General features: G+C 35.8%; 2 protein-coding genes across 2 annotated transcripts in view; both read left to right on the forward strand.

Moving 5' to 3' along the window:
* The first annotated feature begins 605 nt into the window (after nucleotides 1-605).
* LOC146157618 (dual oxidase maturation factor 1-like) lies at nucleotides 606-5,939 on the forward strand. Its single transcript, XM_083387794.1, has 7 exons — nucleotides 606-752; nucleotides 1,370-1,427; nucleotides 1,907-2,041; nucleotides 2,366-2,579; nucleotides 3,496-3,722; nucleotides 4,315-4,416; nucleotides 4,926-5,939. Exons 1-7 carry the CDS (start codon nucleotides 606-608, stop codon nucleotides 5,240-5,242), a joined length of 1,200 nt encoding a protein of 399 aa, XP_083243920.1. The 3' UTR covers nucleotides 5,243-5,939.
* Nucleotides 5,940-7,182: 1,243 nt separating this feature from the next.
* LOC146157619 (myosin-binding protein C, fast-type-like) overlaps nucleotides 7,183-20,942 on the forward strand; it is a 56,141-nt gene continuing 42,381 nt past the window's right edge. Inside the window, exons 1-9 of the mRNA XM_083388278.1 lie at nucleotides 7,183-7,204; nucleotides 8,749-8,985; nucleotides 9,848-9,949; nucleotides 10,526-10,774; nucleotides 13,668-13,716; nucleotides 14,139-14,192; nucleotides 17,265-17,434; nucleotides 19,573-19,725; nucleotides 20,729-20,833. Of these exons, the coding sequence (XP_083244404.1) occupies nucleotides 7,183-7,204; nucleotides 8,749-8,985; nucleotides 9,848-9,949; nucleotides 10,526-10,774; nucleotides 13,668-13,716; nucleotides 14,139-14,192; nucleotides 17,265-17,434; nucleotides 19,573-19,725; nucleotides 20,729-20,833 (1,141 nt within the window). The remainder of the gene's footprint in view (nucleotides 7,205-8,748; nucleotides 8,986-9,847; nucleotides 9,950-10,525; nucleotides 10,775-13,667; nucleotides 13,717-14,138; nucleotides 14,193-17,264; nucleotides 17,435-19,572; nucleotides 19,726-20,728; nucleotides 20,834-20,942) is intronic.

Below are 20,942 nucleotides of genomic sequence, written 5' to 3' on the forward strand. Positions count from 1 at the left end.
GAATTTCCTTCCTTTATACTTCTCATCGCATCTCGACGCCCTTTATGACGTCACAATAGCACGGCCACTCGAAATGGCAGTTTGGTTTAAGGGCGACTCGGAAGGCCATATTTCAAGTTTAAAAAGCTTTCCTCGGGAATTTTATGGGTGAAGTCGAAGACAACTAGGGTCACCCAACCGCTATCGAGCTCTAGACCTTTTTGTCCTTCGTTTGACGAATGGTTTCACTTGTCTGTCGTTTATGGAGACCAGGGAATTGAACGTATTCGAATTTCGCCAGTTAAGACTTGAGAATTCCAATGGAATTTTTGGTTAAAATCCTTGTGCGGTTTCCGTTAAAAATTGACTTAATACACCAAGTATAGTTGTTTTAGGACTCTGCATATATTTGCCTAAAAAATGGATGGAAACAAACAGTAAAAACTAAATATGCTAAAGGTCTAAGAAAGTTTTGCAAATATGCTGTCACCTTTAAGATTTTGCACAAAACTGAAAGCACAATTACTTTTTTTTGATTGATAGTGTTAAGAAGTTAAACATTTTTTTGTCTTTGCAGGATATTTTTTGCCCTCTGTAAAGCCTAAGGTTTAGCAACAGCCTCCAGTATGACTTTTGCAAACGGCTGGCCTCCTTTTTACGACGAGCGTCCTTCCAGAGTGTTAGTGGATACCAGTCAGTTGTACCTCGCCTACTCAGCACTGGCGATTCTACTTGGACTGCTTCTCATATTGCCCGGTGTAAGGGGGGTTGAGGTAAGAATTGATGCTTTATTATTTTTTGATAACGTTTGACGCGTTTCTACTTTGACCTGATGAAGCACGGTTGTGCGAAAGCTTGTCGAGAATTCAATACAGTTTGTCTTTATACAGTGCCACCTGATTACCCTATTGAGAATTAGGCAAATACGGCCATTTAGAACGATTTATTGTTTTTAGGTGTGTGTTGGTTGTTTAATTTTGTATTGTAGTATTGTAAACGTCTTAAGTCAGCCGAACAACAGTCCACAAATTTTTTTTTCAGTTATTTTTTTCCAAAGATATAAATACGCAGTAAACAAGTTTTTGGATATCATTTAAAACTAAATTTTGAAAAAAATAATTTCAAAAAATAATTGAATTTGTGTACAATTGCTTTTCCTTGTAACAAAGCTTTTAACTTTTTAATAATTTAGGCTAGTTGAAGTTTTGTCGCCACCATGCGGAAATTGTATGCTTTTTACCAATTTCTTGTGACAATATCTTGTGATCGGTTAGTTTCGATTTTGTAAAATAGCAGCAAAAAAGTTCTTTTTTTTATTAAACTGGTCCTAACTCTAAACTATGCCGATTAAAATCGTTTCAATATCGCTTAAAATGTTGCTTTTTTACAGAGAATCTACTTCATACTACGATGGTTTCTTAGCCTTTTCATTGGATCCGCCATCCTGGGTAAGACCCTAATACAACTCTGTAAACAGCTTTAAAATCAATTAAACATTGCTTTTACTCCTAAAACAGTAATATTTAAAGGTTAAATTATCTTTTTTGGGTATTTATGATAACAAAATGACATAAAAATTTATGATACTGTACATCTAACTCTTGTTGTTTATTTACATATATTACAGCTCAATTTACAGACAAACAATCACAAAAGGAAAACTACTACAATTACAATTATTAAAATTAACACAATGGTTAACCTACGAACTTGCCATTGTACATTTTGCAGTAATGCCAACCGTTTCGCTGATCTCATAAAATTTCGTTAGACGGTTCTATAGAACCGGTGCGAACCGGCTGAATCCCACCACTGATTTTAAGTCTAAAAAAATTACACAATTTGGCTCGTTTACAATCAGATATGAAAATAAACTATCGTTATGTGCGTAACCAGCATTCCAACTCTTGTATAATGTTGTTTCCAGCCTGTTTACAAGGGGTTTCTTGGCACAGTGGTGTGGTGTCGGACACGATGCCTTACAGGTCGACCGGCAACGAAATGGTGAAGTTCAAAGTTGGGCTCATGATTGGACTCGAAAAGTTCAACGTTACGCTGATAGGTAAGTAAATCATGGTGGTTGTCTTATTTTGACGCTGAAGTCTTGTTACACTTTAAGCCAATTGTTTGTTTTTGACCGAAAGACTTAAAAAAAATGTAATGATGTTTATACTTTTTTTTAACGGAGCCACTTAATGCTATTTTCCTGCCTGGTATTTTACTGTAGCAATCGAATTTGGAAAGTTTTAAACTTTTTGAATTTTTTTGTGCATAGCGGAAAAACATGTATTTATAATATTTACTCAACCAACAGATTCCTAAATATTATTTTACTGTCTGTTTTGAATTGCTTCTTAACGCTGTGATTTTGTTGTTTTTCCTTTAGACACATTCCACGGTGTGAGTGGACAGAACCTCACCATCAGCGAAGAATTCCATTTCCTCAACACTGATGACGCAATCGATGACGTACTTCGCAGGGGACTCCCCTTCCCCATCGTGAGCGTGGTTGAGCATTTCACCGTGAAGAAAGTTAACTCTTTGTGGATGTGGGGAAGACGGTATTGGACTGCTGGACATTACAGTTCCTATCTGCTATGGTGAGTGGGCCTTATTATTTTTTACTATATGACTGTCACCTTAAGAAACGTTTTCAATATTTTTTGAAGTATAATTTTTAGAAATACCAGCTCCTTTACCAAATATTTTTTTAATTGTCTTAATTTTTTAGCAAAATTGTTTAAATTTGGATGATTTTTGTTTTTAACAGAATTAACAGCCTCAGTTTTTTTATGGAATCTATTTTATAAAAGCAAGTCTGGGTTTACATCGATTTAAATATAGTTTTACTGAACAGCCTAGCGAATTTCAAAAAAAATATTAAAGTCAACAATACCTCATGCCATCATCGGTGTAAAATGCAAGTGAAGATAAAAACGCTAAGACATACAAAAAAGAAAAAGGAACAAAAATAACAGGAAAAGAAGGCGATGTTAGGTCAGTGAGTACATGCCACTATAGGAGTTAAAAAGATACAAAGGTACCGAGGTGGTGTCGATGTTGAGCTCTGTTAAAAAAAATATATATATTGTTGAGCCCTGGTTTGTGATGTTGAATCACCAGAGACTCCAGCAAATATAGACGGTATTTGTCATGCCGCGAACCCAATATTTCTGGCTTATTGCAATTAACCGTATGAGCAGGATTGGCGCGCAAATGGGCACAACCCCCCGATTTAGACGATGACTAGTGGTCTTTCATACGCGTCCTAAGGTTCACGATATAACAAATCTAGTATCGGACAAGTATCGATACTACCAGCGAGTGTGATCCGATATTATCGAACATCCCTAGTACTGAATATTACGGCTTTGATATTTGTAATAAAATTACTAAAAAAGTCGGTATATTATAAAATATCAAAGCAGTTTGTGTTTAAACGTCTTTTTTTTAATTTCATTATAATTGTCAATTTTTTATTTTTTTAAATAATGTTTTTTTTTTTTTTTTTCAAAGGTCTTCCTTCGTTGGATGGTTTCTAACCAACGTTCTACTGCACGCTGTGCTTTGGTACGGAGGCCTTATGTTGGCATTCACCGGGGTATTACAGCTAAGCGCAGCCCTAGTGTTCACAACCGTCCAATCACACGGTCACACGTTGCGCATTCACTTGGGCTATTACGACAGCGATGCGGTTTTAACTCCTACCTTTGGGTGGTGCTTCTGGCTCTGCATAGCAGTCGGTAAGATGGCTGTTTTTTTTTTAATGTGCGTGGATATTATTATTAACAATTTTTTTTTATAAAAATGATGCAGTCGTGGTAGTTCTTTTTTACTTTGTAACGATTAAAATGTTAGTTAAAAATGCGATTTCAAAAAGATGGAATTTTTGTTAGTAGGCTAAGCAACAATTCCTAGTATTTAAACTTAGCTGGTTGCTGTTAGGGTTAAAATTTGTATTTCTATTGGTGGATTTCATTTAACTTTGAATTTTTGTTGAAAGGTATTACTTAAGACACATTTTTTTAATCTGTAATTCGGATAGCCATAACTAGATAAAGATCGGAAGTTTGATTTTATCAAAGTTTCGCCAAAATATTAAATATATAAGTTCTTAAACTATACCATTGCAACTTTTCCGATTAATTAAAATTGTTTCTCGGCTTCCAACACGTTACACTTATTTTACATGTATTCTCGATAGAAAACCGTACCCAGACAGCATTTTAGTTCTGTGTTTAAATATAGCGATATTCGTGGGCTGCGTAATGATCTTGTCTGCTCTCCATAATAGGAATGAACTGAGCGAGGTTTAATGGTCTTTTTTGTTTTTAGGGTGTTTGTGCGTTTTTCTGGGCTTGCTGATAATGCTGGCCGACAAGGCTTGCAATTCCTCGCTCAAACATTTCTTCCTAAAGTCGGACAAAGCTGGATTAGGTTTGTGCCTCTTAATATATATTTCAAAAAGCTTTCATTGGTTGGTATTCATGACCGCTTTGATAGTAGGCTCCTATTGTTTTTCGTGTAATTTTTAACAAAAAGTTAATTAAAGTATATTTAAATTATAAGTTTGAAATCCTAATTTATAAAATACGTAAAAAGTTGAACAAAACTTAAAAAAAAAATGATCTTTTAAGTCTAAGCTTTGTTTTTATCAAATGTCCATGTTGTGATACAGCGATTTATTATCATAAAACAGCCTTATACTTGCAAATCTTTATCAAAATCCTGCCTTTGCGGGTTCAACATATTTTCCCAAAGTTAACTTTTACGGATAAACTATACATAAAAGTCCGACATTTTGTTCAGATTTTAAAGTAAAAAAAAATTTTAAAACAATCTTATATTTCCAAATTGTAAAAGGATTTAAAAATCAAAATCGTGACGTTTAAATACATTTTACTAATTACACACACAAATTATTCACAGTCCGACGTTTTGTTCAGATTATGAGGTGGAAAGCATTGCTTGTCCTTCTGCCAACCGATCGCGAAGCCCATCTCGTCGAATGAGCGTTTTAGGAGAAAAGAACCAAGCCTACTCTGACGCCGAAGAACCACAAGAATCCCCTGGCAGTTCAACGAATGGAGTCCAGCCTCAAAGCAGCTCGCCTTCTCTAAAAAGCGAATCAAACCTAAGCTTAAACGGCGATGTAGAGCAACTTAAGCATGTAAAATCAAGCGCATCTGACTTAAGTTTGCCTGTACAGGACGAACAAACGCCTTCGGTCGACGATGTTAATTTCGCCACAACGGTTGCGTGAGGACTTTTGCGAGGATTTTTTTTAAGTCGCGTTATACATAAGATCATAAAAAGACCGATATAACTACGCAAATGCTGCTGTCAGTTTGGAAATGGAAATGAACAGACTTTAAGTGAATTCAAACCATTCCGTTGACTTAAGTAGTAGTAAAACCTACCTGTGTGATATTCGAACCTGAAACCTTAGGAATACGCGACCAAAAAACAGATGTTGGGCTTTTTTAATTTTCACAGCTTCAGTCGCTATTTCCCACGGGCGTGAGTTCGACTCTCACACACACCGAGTTTTTTTATGATTGCTTGTTGCATTGACGTACTTCCTTTTTGTAATGAAACGTTTAAAAGTAAAAAAGTCATTGCCTATTTTGTCTGTTACATGAAAATATTTTTATTTGTTAATTACCGTTTTATATTTTACGTACTGACGTTGGTCCTTTTTAACTTTACAATTTATTGTCAAGCTACATTACAGATCCTTGCGGAGTGTACCCTACTTCTCGTTATTTTACTCAATTAATCCCAATACTAAGTAAAGTAATATGCCAATAGAACACCTTGCTTTAAAATGCTTGCCTAAACTTTCCGCGAAAAAGCTTTAAATATATGCACATTGTATATAACGCCATGCTGTTCGCCTAATGTGCATAGCGTTTAACAGCCCAATTATTCTTAGCGCTTGTTTTGAAAATGTCGCTATTTCGTACTACATTGAATAACTTTGTTTCTTTTTGCCTTTTTCCTTCATCAACTTTTATGTTCTTTGTGCAAATTTAAAATAATATATGATTTAAAAATACTGACAAATTGTGTTTTTTTTAGCAAAAGTGACCTTACTGAATTTAATAGCTATAGTGAAGTTTTTAAAAATAAAGATAATAGTGTTACATAACTAACAAACGGTTTCAATTTGTAGGGAAATTTGTATTTAATTTAGAATAAAAACTGAAATAAATTTGCATCATAATACAACAGGTTACATCACTTCACGTTACAGCTACGTTTACAATATTTTAATCACTTAAAAGCTTGATCAAGCTCATTAAGAAAGTAAAATATGTAAAATCAAAATGTTTTTGTAGATCTAAGAAACAAACATCGTACATTTACCACCCCTTCCAATTGTAAACTTGAAATCGGGCACTTTTCAAATCAAAAACAAAAATAATGTTGATTTTTAAAGAGTATGTGACGGTCTGGATTAAAAATTTACGTCATAATGATAAATTGGCGGTTTTAACAAACATTGGAATACCGCAAAAGTACCATTTTAATGTCAACTAAAAGCTTATGTAAAATATGCAATAATTAATCGTGGAAAGCTATTATATTATATATAGAAAGGTATTGTGGCACATATAGGCCCGGTGTAGGTTATTTAAATTCGTCGCAAAGCCGTAAACAGCTGCGGCTGTAAAGTAGCACCTCATTCAATCAGTCAGCTGGTATTTCTTTTTCCTCGCCTATTGCTGACAAAAGGTCCATATCACTTGCAAGTTTATCAGTTGCAGCAGACTGCGACCAGAAAAGTGCCCAGACACCACTGACAGTCTTATCGCTTGGAATGCTGGAGTTAGGCGACCGGCAAACTTAGAAATGACGCTCGCTTGACAAGGCACAGTACACAGTGGTTCGCGAGTGTGCAGCTCAGTTGTATTGTTGCGTCACACAACACTTTTATTACGTGTACAAAATAAAACCTGCTGAATTTAAGCTGCTATGCACTAAAACCTTTATATGGTAATTCAATTTGACAGCATTAATTTTTGATAAAACAGATTTAGTTCAATATATTTTAGCGATGCAGTAAACTTCTTTTTGGTAGAGCTTTTTTAGGAGACTTCGTTTTTCAAGTTTATAAATCTCAATTGGCAGAGTAGGTTTATAACTGGGTTTGTAAGTCTCAAATTTTCTTCATTTACCTGTGGAACTCGGAAACTGAAGATGCCAAGCATAGGAAAAACTGGTAAGTACAAAAATGCTGTTATTCTGCCTTAATACTTTTCTAAAATTTGTGTAACAAGTTGGCTAATCAGATAATATGCAAGTGTTTCGCCCTTTACTTACTAAAAAGCGAAATCAATTCGTAGTTTAAGAAGTTAACATGATAATTTACGAGTCATTCTGGTTATTTGTACCTAAAGTGCAAGTGAATAGTGAACACACTGATATTTTCTTCTGTTAAAACCTAATACAATGTGTATTTTTGAAGTTAATTATTGCAAAACGAAGTTTAAAACTTGTCTTCGTTACTGTATAACGTAAATGACGTATAGCAAACACATTGCTATTTTGTATTGTTTCAAGATAAAGCGCTGTATATATTTTACAAAGTTAAATAGAACAAAACGAAGTTATTTTCATATTTGTACGTGAATTGCGCGTGTATGGAGTTAAGAGTTAAAATCTAGCATTAAAGCCTAAATCAATCCTATTTTAATATAATTAGCCCAAATTGTTAGTCATTGACTAACCCAGATTATTGTTACATGGATTTTAATTAACGCGGTTTGTATTCGCGTGTTGCGTTCTGGATCCGCATTTCGCTGATTGACTCGCGGTTAAGCGTTGCCCGTCTGGAGGCGTTAATAATTATGACGTCACACAAGCGTTTGTCGCCAAGCGCGATAAGCCCTCTCATCATCACATTGGCGGCGCTTGTCGTCGCCCGCTTCGATTGTGATGTAATAATTGGTACAGCGATTTGCTAAATTTAAACTACACGCTAATCTTAGTCCAAGCAAACTGGATTGAATTGAGTTAGTTATTATTGTTTTGTGCTTTTGTTATGTTTACGCCATACATTTAGAACAGGGGCTAACTGACATATACAACCAGAATCCTAACGTTTGTTTTTAAGTGTCTTATCCCAATAAGCGCGATTCTTTCTAGAAATGCTTAACACCCGATGCACTTTACTAAGTAAAATATATATGTACACGTGTTTAGATTTGCTAAAGCGCAAAGTAAGGTTGTTTTCATTTTTTGTTCACCTAATTGCCTGCGTCGGCAAAAGATACGGGTGCAACACGTTGTTAAGACGTACTATGAACTCATTAAATAATCGTGACGTTACATTAACAACGCGTTGGTGCCAGAAGTATTGCGACTATCCTTGCTTACATATTTGCAGCTACTAATAAGGTCATCATGGATGACGCTGCGCTGACTAGAGTTTAACCCACACAAACGCATATTTTTCTTTAATAGGCTAATTGGACCTATTTTCAAATACTAAATCCTTCCTGCCACTGATTAACAGTTGTCACAATAAAATGCCTAAAACAACACGTTTTAACAACAGTATCAGTTAAAATTGATAACTGCCACCAGAAACCTTCCTGAGTTTGGGTGATGGCGCGACTAGAAAAAGGTCGCCCCCCACCGCTGCTTAAGAGATTGTTATTTGTGACGTAATACCACGCTCCGATGCGTAAAGCGACGCAATGGTGGCGCCACACATGCAACAATCGTTTATTGCCAAAATAAACAAATATACACTTTTTTAAGATCCGTCTGTGAAGAAGGTTGTTAAAAAGAAGGTCGTCAAGAAAGTCGTGAAGAAGAAGGAAGTGTCAGAAAATTCCACCAAGAAGGAGGTTTCTTCCAAGGATGCGTCTAAGGAAGTAGCTCCCAAAGATGCTCCTCCTAAGGATGTTCCTCCTAAGGATGCTCCTCCTAAAGAGGTTGCTCCTACGAAGGAAGAGCCCAAGCTTGAAGAGCCTAAAAAGGGGGAAGTCCCAGCAGGTTAGATTTTTTAAATCGTGGTATATTTTTGTTGTCGTTATTTTTTTACTTGAGTTTCTTTGAAGTCTACTGTGATACACCAGTAATTTTCGATGGGTGGAACATTTAAATTTAATATCTGACGGTCTTTCACGTAAAACCGATTGAAAATACTGGCATAATGTCACACGCTTGGGTAATTTGTACTCCATCTATAAGACCGCGATCAAAACAACATCAACCTCGGAATAAAACACAGTTCGGGATAAGACCAAAATAGGACTAATACCTAATAGTAGTCATAACGTCTAAATCGGAATAAGTCCTAAATCCGTCGGAATAAGACCTAAAAGGTCAGAATCAGGTCTAAACAACACTTGACCTAACCCAAAACTCCACCCCTCACTACATTACTAACTCCCCTAATAATTTCAACCCTAAACCATTTTTTAACCCACCCATTACACAACACTTACCCCAAACAGAACCAAAAATCCGATGCCATAACAGCGGCGCCTTAGGGCGTCCAAACATCGTCACCAAAACGCCCGATGCCAGACCGACGGCCCCCGATCGTCCCATACCCCCTCCCTACAGTTTCAGGCGTTATTTTGGCCATTTAGGCCTTATTCAGATGAATTTAAGACTTGTACCGGCGGATTTAGGTCTTATTTATACGATTTCGATTGTATTTTGTATTGAATATTACTGCGTATTTGGCTGTATCATGTCGTTGGTTGTAATACTATGGTCTTATAGATTTTGCTTTATATATTGTTGCTTTTTAGGTCTTATTGTTTGTTCCCGGTAATTTCTTACGTCCATGCCTTGCAGTTTAATAGGTACAGTTCAAAGACTTCAATTCTTACTTTCCTTAAAACAGCTGATACGCCAGCTCAAGCCGAAGCAAAAGCCCCAGGAGGTGAAGCCCCTAAGGAGCAAGAAACAATCGTTGAAAAACCAGAAAACGTCAACACCAACGAAGGTAAAGGATATCATTCATTATTCGCTGTTGAAATATTTATTTCTATAACCTCGTTTTAAAGTGACGTAGTTCTTTAAAGTGACGTAGCTCGCAAAAGTGATGTAGTTCTCGAAAGTGACGTAGCTTTTTAAAGTGACGTAGCTCTTTGAAGTGACGTAGCTCTCTAAAGTGACGTAGTTCTCGAAAGAGACGTAGCTCGTAAGAGTAACGTAGCTCTCTAAAGTGACATAGCTCTTTAAAGTGACGTAGCTTTTTAAAGTGACGTAGCTCTCTAAGTGACGTAGCTGGCAAAAATTAGGCTTAAAACGCAAGCGAGCCGTTGCTCATAATGGACAGACGTTACGTGAAACCAACACCCACTTACGTCACAAACATAGCGTGACGTCAGAATCATTATGTAGTCTTTTGCGTGAACACGTGTCATAGCCGGACGACTGACGTATCTTGCAAAAGTGGGACATAAATTAAGTGAGCAGTTGTGTCTAAGAGAGACGTTTCTTACAAGCAATACCACAATTACGGCACATGTATGACGTGTTTGACGTCACGAAAGTGACGTAATGCGTGGCCACGAAGGGGTTGAGGCGACGGTTCGTGTTCGTGTGGTGAGAGCCGACGTACTCCACGCCGTCAACGTGACTTGGATCAAGGGAAAGTTCTACGAGCTTACTAAGGGCGACCGCTTCGATATGTGGAGCAACGAGCGCACAGGGGAACATTTCCTCAAGTTGAAGCAGCCCAAGCAGACAGACAGTGGAACCTACAGGGTCCACGCTGTGGCACAGAAGGGTGGAGGGGAATGCTCTTTCCAAGTCAAAGTCGGACGTATGTGTAGCACATTTGGCACACTCTGTGTAACTTGAACACATATCACACTTGCCGCACTTGGTCATTTGGCTTGCTTGGTTCGCATTACACACCTGATGTATTCGGCAATCGGTATGCCTAGCACATTCGCTTCAATTGTAACACCTTGATTACTTGGCGTGTTTGGCACCCCTGCCACACACTGCTTGGTCATTTGGTTGCTTGGTTCACAAGGCACACCTGATGTATATGGCACATTTGGCACACTTTGTGTACTTTTAACACATGTCACTCACTTGGTCATTTGGCTTGCATGGCACACCTGGTGTATTTGTGGCTCTGTAGCCTGGTACACTTTGTCCTTGGTGCACATGGCGCTGTCAGGACTTTAGCCACACCTTCTGGTGCGCATGGACTTGGCGACTTGCTGAAGTTCGTTCACATACCTCATCGTGTGGTTTAGGAACCCTGACAGACTTGGTGTGTGTGGAAAACTTTCCATTTCTTAATAAGGCCACAGGCGACAACATCACGTTTTGTACCATTTTTTCACGATTTCAACATCACACGTTTAAACCTAGTCAACGTCGTGAGATGATGCGTACTTGCATGTTAATACCCACATGGACCAGTTATATGCCAAAATAACCCGGCAACGGAAATACAGAAGGGGGTGATTGCAGTACATTGGCACATGGCCACTGTTATATAGAGGTCACGATCTAATTTAGCACGCTAGAATAAAACAATGTTTAAAATTATCTGGTTGGGTATTAATAGTATAGGAGCTATGCCTCTTTCCTTATAAACTTTTGTCAAGTATTTTGTTTGACTCATACCAGCAAAGAATGTGTCACACCATAAATTAAGGTAATTATGGCCAAGAATCTATAATTAAATTGAAAGCCACATAGAAAAGCTAATTATACAGGGTTGTCACAAAGTCGTTTAGTCTTTAAAAGTTTTTAAATTTATTTACATATTGAAAATTCTGCGAAAATCTCTTTCGTTTGTTCGTAAGTATTTCAGTGGTCAAAAAAAAAAGTTTTTTTGTTTTTTACCATAACATTTATACTGTTTTGTGTTCGAATTATATTCGAAAATCGTCAAATCTAATTTTAGATCTTTAAAAACCTACATATTTCTAATAAAAAGTTTTTGAATGTCTGAATTTATTTTCATAAAATTGTGTGGCAACCCTGTGATACAACACATTACAGAACGGCATTAAAAGTCCATCGTTTTTATTGTTTCTAGCAAGGTTTGTTAATATAAGCTGACACAATATTGGCATCAATTATTTTTTATCGTTTTTTTAAATCGCTACCAGTTTGCTTAAAACGATTTGGCATATTTTGACCAGGGCGCAGACTTTTCAAGCCATTAATAGAAAAAAACAAGCCATTAATAGAAAAAAACGTGCATAGTTATTCAAGTTTCGAGTGTCGATTTAGTATTTTGACGAGAGTTCGTTTTTCGATCTTCGACAATCCTTGCTTAGATCAAAAACCCACTAACTACTGCGATCATGTTCCCATAAAACAGTGTTACTCCACCTCATTTTGACGGCGACTTAAATACTAATCGTATGTATAACAGCAAATCTTTGGCGACCCAATTATCTTCTAAACTTTTTGCAAGCGAACATAACACAAAACATTATCACGAATAACTTATAATTGAATCAATATGACCCATTCCTTCATGTTGTTTTTGCATCATTTTGAAATTTTGGAGGATTAAGAGCCAATCTCAATAAATCTAACCTTATAAATTTATAAAACCACTGCAGTCGGCGTCCAATCAAACTTTGGGTCGCCGCCCGTAAGTTGAGAAAAACTGTCATAACACAGTTAAGCTAGGGACAGATCCAAAACTCCAATATCGTATTTTATTCCCCTTTGAAACGTGACGCTTCAGTTATTTTCACTTGCAATTGCAAAGTGAGAACGTGCGCCGCATTTCTCGGAAGTAGACATTCTTAAAATGCTTGAAAATGTTTTATTTAGCGAACAGCTTTTCAAACCTTTATAGCATTGCATCCTTTAGTTGAACCTAAACATGTGGCTCAACCTTTATAAATAACACAGATCAAACGCATGCCATACGTGTTCAGTGCTCCGTTGTCAAAAAACACTTATCTCCTTTTAAAAACAAACCAACGTTGGTTGACTAGATCGCATTAGATTTAAAAAAAATGTATATAAATTTAATAAGAATATCAAAGCCCATACAGAAGTAGGTATCATTTTGAACGTTTTGAATACTGAAATTCTACGTTTAAGGTGATACCTACTTCTGTATGGGCTTTGATATTCTTGCTACGTCTTACTTCAATCTCCAGACATTATGCTCCAAAGTTGTATAAACTGATTTTCGAATATATATTTTGTAAGATGTTCTGTATATGGCTTTCTGTTTATTTTAGTAATTCTTGTCGAAAGATTGGTGACTTCAGTAATAACATACAATTGTGCGCCGTTAGAGCAAATCATTTTATATTTTTTTATGGTCTGTATAGCATAGCTACTACTTTACATTGTGCTCTGAAAGTTTGTAAAACAATACAAGTAAAAACTTAACTGTTAGATTGCATTTCAAACTTTTAATGTAAAAACACGATTTCAATGCATATTGAAACCCACAAAAATGTATGTGTTATCACTAGTGAACACTGACTAAGCATGTACCCACACTATTGGAAATATATAAATTATTTGAAGCATCACTGTTATTTTTATTTGTATTTGGGTAGTCACGACAAAAAGGTTGCGAAACACTTATCTAGGAGAAAATGTTTTTTTTTAACATGTAAAAAGGAGTATGGTGATGGTTTGGCGGCGGTATATATATACATGTATCAACTAACGGTTGATGTGTAATAAATATTTAACAAGTTTCACTTTTACAGCTCCAATCGTCGAAGAACACAAGATTGAGATCAAGAAAGGATATGTGCCGTGAGTTAACCTCGATTACTTAACCTTAGACCGGAATATTATGTTGGTAAACGTCTTAAAATGTGTGATAAACATGCACAATATGCTTAAAACCGTAGAGTTAATTTTACCGACCCCCCATATTATCGTAATGAAATAAAATACATTGCAAATCTGATGCAATTATAAACTAACTTTTAATGAAATTTCACACTAACGTGATTTTAATGCTCACTACTGTTTTTGTTGCTTAAATATTGATATTTTCTTTTTATATGGATAATCAAGTTAACAAAGTTTGACACAAAATTTTATACCGACCCGCGATCGTTAATCCTTGCAGTTATCCGGCCATTTATAAAAAAGTTCGGTAACTTCTGCTATAAGAGCTGTGTATATGGCGATGATAATGCCAATTATTAACTGAGTTATATTTATTTCAGAGACGAGAAAGATATTCAGAGGGATCTGGATTTTCGCAATAAGCTGAAGAAAGTGTAAGTTGAAACACTTTTGTTAATTATTGATTCAGATGAGAATAAACAGGCGAAAAAGAGTTCCTGGTTCCTGTCAATTACAAAAACTTAAGAATAAATTAACAGATCTAAGATTTACAACACTTTATTTGTAAAACCTCCTGCCGTATTTTGTGAAATTAACACTATTTTCCGCTTAAAATAAAGCAAATGGGGTGTCGGTTCCTATTTGGTAATATCGGACATCTCAATTCAAGATATCGGCTATTTAAACATATATTATCGACACTATAAAATAAACATTAGTTTTTCACCTTTTTCATGTCAAAAAAAAATTAGAAAGTCATTAATTGGCATTGCGAATACTATAAACTAAGAAATATAACGCCCCTTTGCTATCTTAAGTAAAATCCCATATTTTTCTGTGATATTCTGTAATATTAACATGCTTTGCACGCACACTTTTTAACGCGCCGCTTATTTTCACGCACAGCCAGAAGAGCATGGCGTCGGACGGTGTCAGGTGACTAGCATGCTTGTTTGACCTTGAGTGAATTTTTTGACATTGGTGATGCGTGTCTGATTGAATCACTTAGCGCAGGGGACTGTATTTTTTATACCGCGGCCGAATTGCCGCAATATTTGTATTTTGGGCAGCGTGTTAGCTGTAACGTATAGTAATGTTAGATGGGTGGCAATTCAAATAAAAAAGTTTGACGTTATTGCAATAAATAAATTGTTCAATAAGTCGAAAATGTTAAATAAAAATAGCTAGTTATGCCGAAGGCAACCTAAACAACCATTGTAGTGGAACATTGGAATTTTTTCCTAATTTACTAACACCAGTTCAACTTTGGAAATCGGAATATCTTGGTGACAATCGTTTTATGTTAATGCTGTCTGCTTACCTAAACTTTAGACGCAGGTTTTATACCTTTAAATGACAAAATGATTTAGCGTGTAAGTTATTCATTTGTTGTGCTTCAACTGAACAAATTTAGAAGTTTGATTGTGCAATGAATTACGTAGCGTCAAATGCTATTCATGTCGCATGCTTATTTATACTTTCTCAGTTTTTGATAAACTTATATCAACAACGTTTTGTATTTCAATTTACATTCAAAGTCAAACTAAATTTACATGTAATTAGCTGAAAACAGGAAAAAAGAAGAAAACCGTGGTCTTCGTCATTTCTCGTTTTTGCCCGAGCTATTGCCTGATCGCGTTATTGTAGCATTCCAACAATTAGCAACACGCTTTTTTATGAGCTTAGACAAGTATGTAAATGCCTAAGACAATTAAGGGATGTGCATTTTCTATTTGGTGGCGCATATACTTGGTTTAAAACGTGTCATGTACAAGATTTGCACCAATGTTCGAACGTGGGCAAAAGCAAATGGTCTTTTAATAAAAATGTTTATTTATCTTAAGTTTTGCACATATAACGTTCGGCCAAGTACTAAGTCTTATGGCTTTATCGAACCCTGCTGCTATTCTTGTCAAACGTGCCGATCATGCAACTGCATTTAGGTTGAGAATAAACCCTACAAACCATGTTTTAGTCCAAATGTGGTTGACGTGTGCAAAAATTAAGGTTCACATTTTCTATTTTTGTTTTGGCCTGTAGGGTTACGCGGAAGTATTTAGATTAACGTGTACAACTAAATAACATAAAAACAAAAAAAAGTTTTTGTACATTTGCATGGCTAAACTGCTTCACCTTTTTGTATTGGTCTTCCAATGGGTTGTTTCTAGGGACATATGCCGTTTAGGGCTTTCGAAATCGAATCCTGTAAAAAAAGAAAATTGATTATTTTTGTAAAAGCTTTGAATTATGTCAATAATGATACAAACACATGTGCTTTACTAACAACTGTGATCTAACCCTTCTGAAGCTGCTTTTTGACCAACGATTACGGCTAACGTATCATTAGTATACCAAAAGCCATCGCCTTTCGGTGTAGCTTTGCAGCATATCACTTTGCGGGGCGATGAATGTGGACGTTGTGTATTTCAGGTTACACAAATATTCATGTTTTGTTTGTGTTTCACAAGTTATTTTAGTCCAGAAATATCCAAAGCTGGTCAGTTATAATTTTTTTTTATAGAAAAAATAATCCGCATAAAATTACGATTTCATTGCATTTTTAACAGTGCCAACAAAAAAGACAGAGTGCAAAACTTTAACAGCGTCTGTTGTAAGACAAACACATGAGATCACTAAAACAAGATTCTAATTGTTTGTGCACACTGCCCAGTGCGACCCAGTACCACCCAGTCTAAACTCGGCGGATTCCTAAAAATGTATACATGTGCCGATGCTGCTTAATCGTGAAGCAAGCATGACGCGTTGTTCTTAAAAATAACTTACGTGTGCTTCTTAACCTTATCTGCTGCTAGCGACTTGAGCCCCTTGTCACTTTGGTTAAGTTCAATATTGTTACAATTGGTGCTCAGGTTCACTGTCTGCAATATGCTTAGCAAATTGATAAACCTATATGAAAATCTTAAGAGGAAGTGATACTTTCTAGTGGCATTTCATTAGGAATCTTATTTTTTTTTACAATTTGGCGTTTATATAATGAACACCATGCATGTGTTAAAAATACGTTGATTCCTTGGATTAATTTTCCTGGGATTTTCAAATTATACCCTTACACATATTAAACGGCATGCACTTACTAATGATGCGTTTGTAAATTTAACATTTGGCGATTATATATAAAAAAAATCTGAGTGCGTACAAGTTTGCACTGAAAATGTGTTTTGCACGAGGAGCCCATATTGTGTCTGTCGAAGATTTTGTTATCATACCGTTTGTTATCACCGTGTACATTTACGGACAATTTGGACCAGTGTGTTTAATACTTAGTTGTGTGCTTTTCTAACCTTATCTATAGCAGCGACCTTCCTTTTTTCAGCTCATATATGGCAAATACAGGGATAACACATAGCACAGACAGACAGTAAGAGGTTAATATTGTGACACAAAATTCCCCTACAATTTACTAAATTGTCCCCTTAATGGACAATTTTGCCCTGGTTTGAAACCACTGCACTAATCCAAAGCAACTCCCTACTTTTGTGTCTCAGTGAGCGTTTGAAGAAGGACAAGCATACTGGAGGCAAGATGGACGTTTGGTATCTACTCAAGAACGCCTCCACAAGAGACTACGACTCTATTGCTTTCAAGTACGGCATCCACGACATGCGAGCAATGCTAAGGAGGGTTACTCGTCTCAGCAAACCATCAAAGTGTCCATGTAAGTCCTGCTGTTAGAAATAACTAGAGATACACGTGTATATCGGTTTACCGATAATATCGGCCGATTACACCCCTACCGATCCGAGGCGTAGCTAAGGGGGGCGGTGGGGTACATATGTCCCCGGGCGCCAAGGTACAGGGGCACAAAAATGAGGCTTACAAATTCCAAAATTAGGCTGATTTTTCTTTAAATACAATGTTCTATTAAAATTTGAATCTTTTTTTCTGTATAAAGTAAGGTATATTATGTTTTGTAGTAGAAAATGTGATTAAACATGAGCAGGGGAATCAAATTTATAGTTTGCCCTCGGGCGCAAAATACCCTGGATACGCCTCTGCTACCGATTTATCGGTATCGGAAAATTTGGGCCAAGGTTTTTTTCGATAGGTTACTATGAAACTAAAAAAAACCTCTTAATTTCCTAATTTTTAAACCTCGCAACTTGTCATTAGCTTTTGTTTTATTTAACATAGTGTTGGGTTTCTGTGCTCAGCATTAAAAGTTAATATGCAAGATAACAGTTGTAGATTTTAACATTTATCTGAAACTGGATCAAATTTGCAATATATGTTCAATTAATCCCTGTATCTCACTTACATAAAAAAGCGGTATCGGTATCGGCCAAAACAAGTGATATCGGTCGATCTCCAAAAACAGAATATACTTATCAGGTGGTTGGCAAAAAAATAGCAAGGAATTTATCACTGAAAAGCCCCACTTGAGATTTCGCGTTTTTTATCCTAGTAACTGATCTAAATTGAACACATCCTTATCTAGAACGTTAAAATATATCGGGCTGTTAAAATAGCATTTGAGTTATGCTTGTTATGGGTTGCCTGCCATTTGTTGTGGGTAAGGAAAAAAATGCTTTGTCAGCCCAATATACTTCGGTCGGTAAAAGCTTTTAGCCTAAGGCGTTGATTTGAACTAACAATATTTTCCCGAAAAGCGGACCACGCAACGGTAAGCGCATTTTTATAACTTTTTTATGTATAATATCGTTGGGTTAATCGTTTTAAGATGCATTAAGCGTACCGTAAAAACATGGCAGCTTTAAAATCTTAGTGTGCTGCTTGGCCGCTAACAAAACACCATTTTGGGGGTAAATAAACTGGCAAAATGTTTTTATATTTTTACAAACCCACCACTTTTAGGAAAGCTTTGATTTCGCGTTTCATTGTCCTAATAACGGATTTAAATTTAACTTAGTTTGCAAGTTACACAATAGGTTTATATATGTTTAACTTTTAGTCTAGAATAATTCTAGAATAACTATATTATGAAAAAAAAATGTAGCCCACAATTATAAACAATGAGTTAAATTTCGCTCATTAAAAGCCAACCATAATGTCTACAATTTCATGCTTTTGTCATATGTTAAAAATCGTTACAACAACTAAAATCATTTTTTTAAATTAACGTTACAAGACTTTTTTTAAGATGTTGCAACATTCCGTTTTGCAGAATATAAATATTAACAATTTCCCGCAAGTCTTGAATCGTCAGCAAATATTTGACCTTGGTTGATAACGTAATATTTGCCCTTGAAAGTATTTTTGCCGATGGCGTTTAATTTGACCTCGAGTTACGATAAAATATCTTGTAATGATGTCAAGATTTTTTACAAGTTTATCATGGTTTCCAATCGCTGCGTATATACCAGCTTTATAAAAACTCATATGTAGGCCTACTTAGAATTAATCAGATTTTGTAAACCTGCAAAATAAATAATAAAGTCCACAAAATGAATTTAAAAGCCTGATAATTTGGATTAAATTTCGATTAATGTGACAAAGAGAGAAAATAACTTACTGATTATTTATAATTACTTAGAACACTCGGAAAAAAGCAAAGATTATAGTGATTTTTTGCTCTTATAGAATATGAACTATTGTGTTTTTTTTTTTCATTTTGACCATAACCAAACATAAACCGAACCTTATGTGAGATTATCAAAGCCCATATAGAAGAAGACAACATTTTGAATCGACTTTATTTATTTTCCACATCAAGAATTATTCGAAACCTTCAAAGTGCTACCTACTTCTGTATGGGCTTTGATATTGTTACGTCTTACTACAACCTCCAACCATTATGCTCCAAGCCTTACACAAACTACGAACCTACTTTTGCAGCCTTCTCCCAGAAACTTCCAGAAACGATGGCGTTGAACCTTGGTGAGAAGATTGTTCTAGAAGCGGAGGTTGCAAACGAACAGATGACAGTCAAGTGGCAGAAGAACGGGCAGGAAATAACACCTGGAAAGCCCTATCAGATCGTTACTAAAGGTATAAGCCAGATATAGGCAAACTGTGGATATATATTTGATATATTTTTGGTGGCTATTCTATTTTAATAGTAATATCCAAAAAAATTCTAGAGAAGTACACTACCTCTTACTTAAAGTATCTCTTTGTTTATTTATATTACGTTTACTATTAATAACTTCATTCTAGTATTTTTTTGTTTGATAGAACACGGTATTTTTCCTGTAATGCAACATTGCAGTATTACTGCTTTAAAGAACCAAATCATATTAAATATTCATATTATACTCATCATTTGTTATGATGTTTGAGTTCTGTTGTGGCGGGCAAAGCCCACTCTCATGTAATAGTCCATAATAACTTTTAATTAATTTTATGCGGCTTATTAAACCCTTGAATTTCAAAATGCAGCTCGCGTTGCTAGAAAGCTTTTCGACCCCCGGTATAAGCCCTTTCAAAGGTTAAACGAAGTGTTAAGGTGATTTTCAAATCACGTGTGTTTAGAATTTGTCGTTGAACTACTTTTAATTGTGTTTAACTTTCAACTAGTTTAAATTGTGTTGATCATGGTATTTATACTTTTGGTGTTCAAATTATATTAAAAAACGTCGAACAATCTAAGTTTAATGGTGAAAATAACGGCCCAAATAGACGTTAAAAGCGACATGCTTTATTTTCAAACGTTACGGCAAGATCACTGATGATGGCATTAGAAATTGCCGAAACGTTTGAAAATAAAGCATGTCGCTTTTAACGTCTATTTGGGCCGTTATTTTCACCATTAAACTTATGAACAGATCCGTATATAGTGTTCCAATCTAAGTTTAGGTCTTTGAAAAGCTACAAATATTCTTTGAAAAGCATCCTGTGGCAATCCTCAATTTGTAAAAACACTTAACAGCGTTATGTAACAACCTTTTTCTCACAAAAAGCTAATAACTAGCCCAGTAAATTCTCGATTGTAATGTTGCCCTCTAGCGACGTCTGACGGCAATTGTTCAAATTTATTTTCGCCACATTGCAGCGAACAAGAGGTTCCTTATTATCGACCAAGCCACCAAAGACGATGACGCGACGTTTTCTTGCGTGGTCGGAAAAGAAGTGACGTCATGCGAAGTGTTTGTGCAAGGTGAGTAAGCATAATATTGACTTAAATAAAGTGAGCATAGTTTTAACTGTAATACCATCAAGGCCACAATAAACCTACCATATTTGTCACCCGTAAACATTCCCGAAAC

Source organism: Ascidiella aspersa, chromosome 4 (assembly GCF_963924565.1).
Source record: "Ascidiella aspersa chromosome 4, kaAscAspe10.2, whole genome shotgun sequence".
In the NCBI taxonomy this organism is placed as follows: domain Eukaryota; kingdom Metazoa; phylum Chordata; class Ascidiacea; order Phlebobranchia; family Ascidiidae; genus Ascidiella; species Ascidiella aspersa.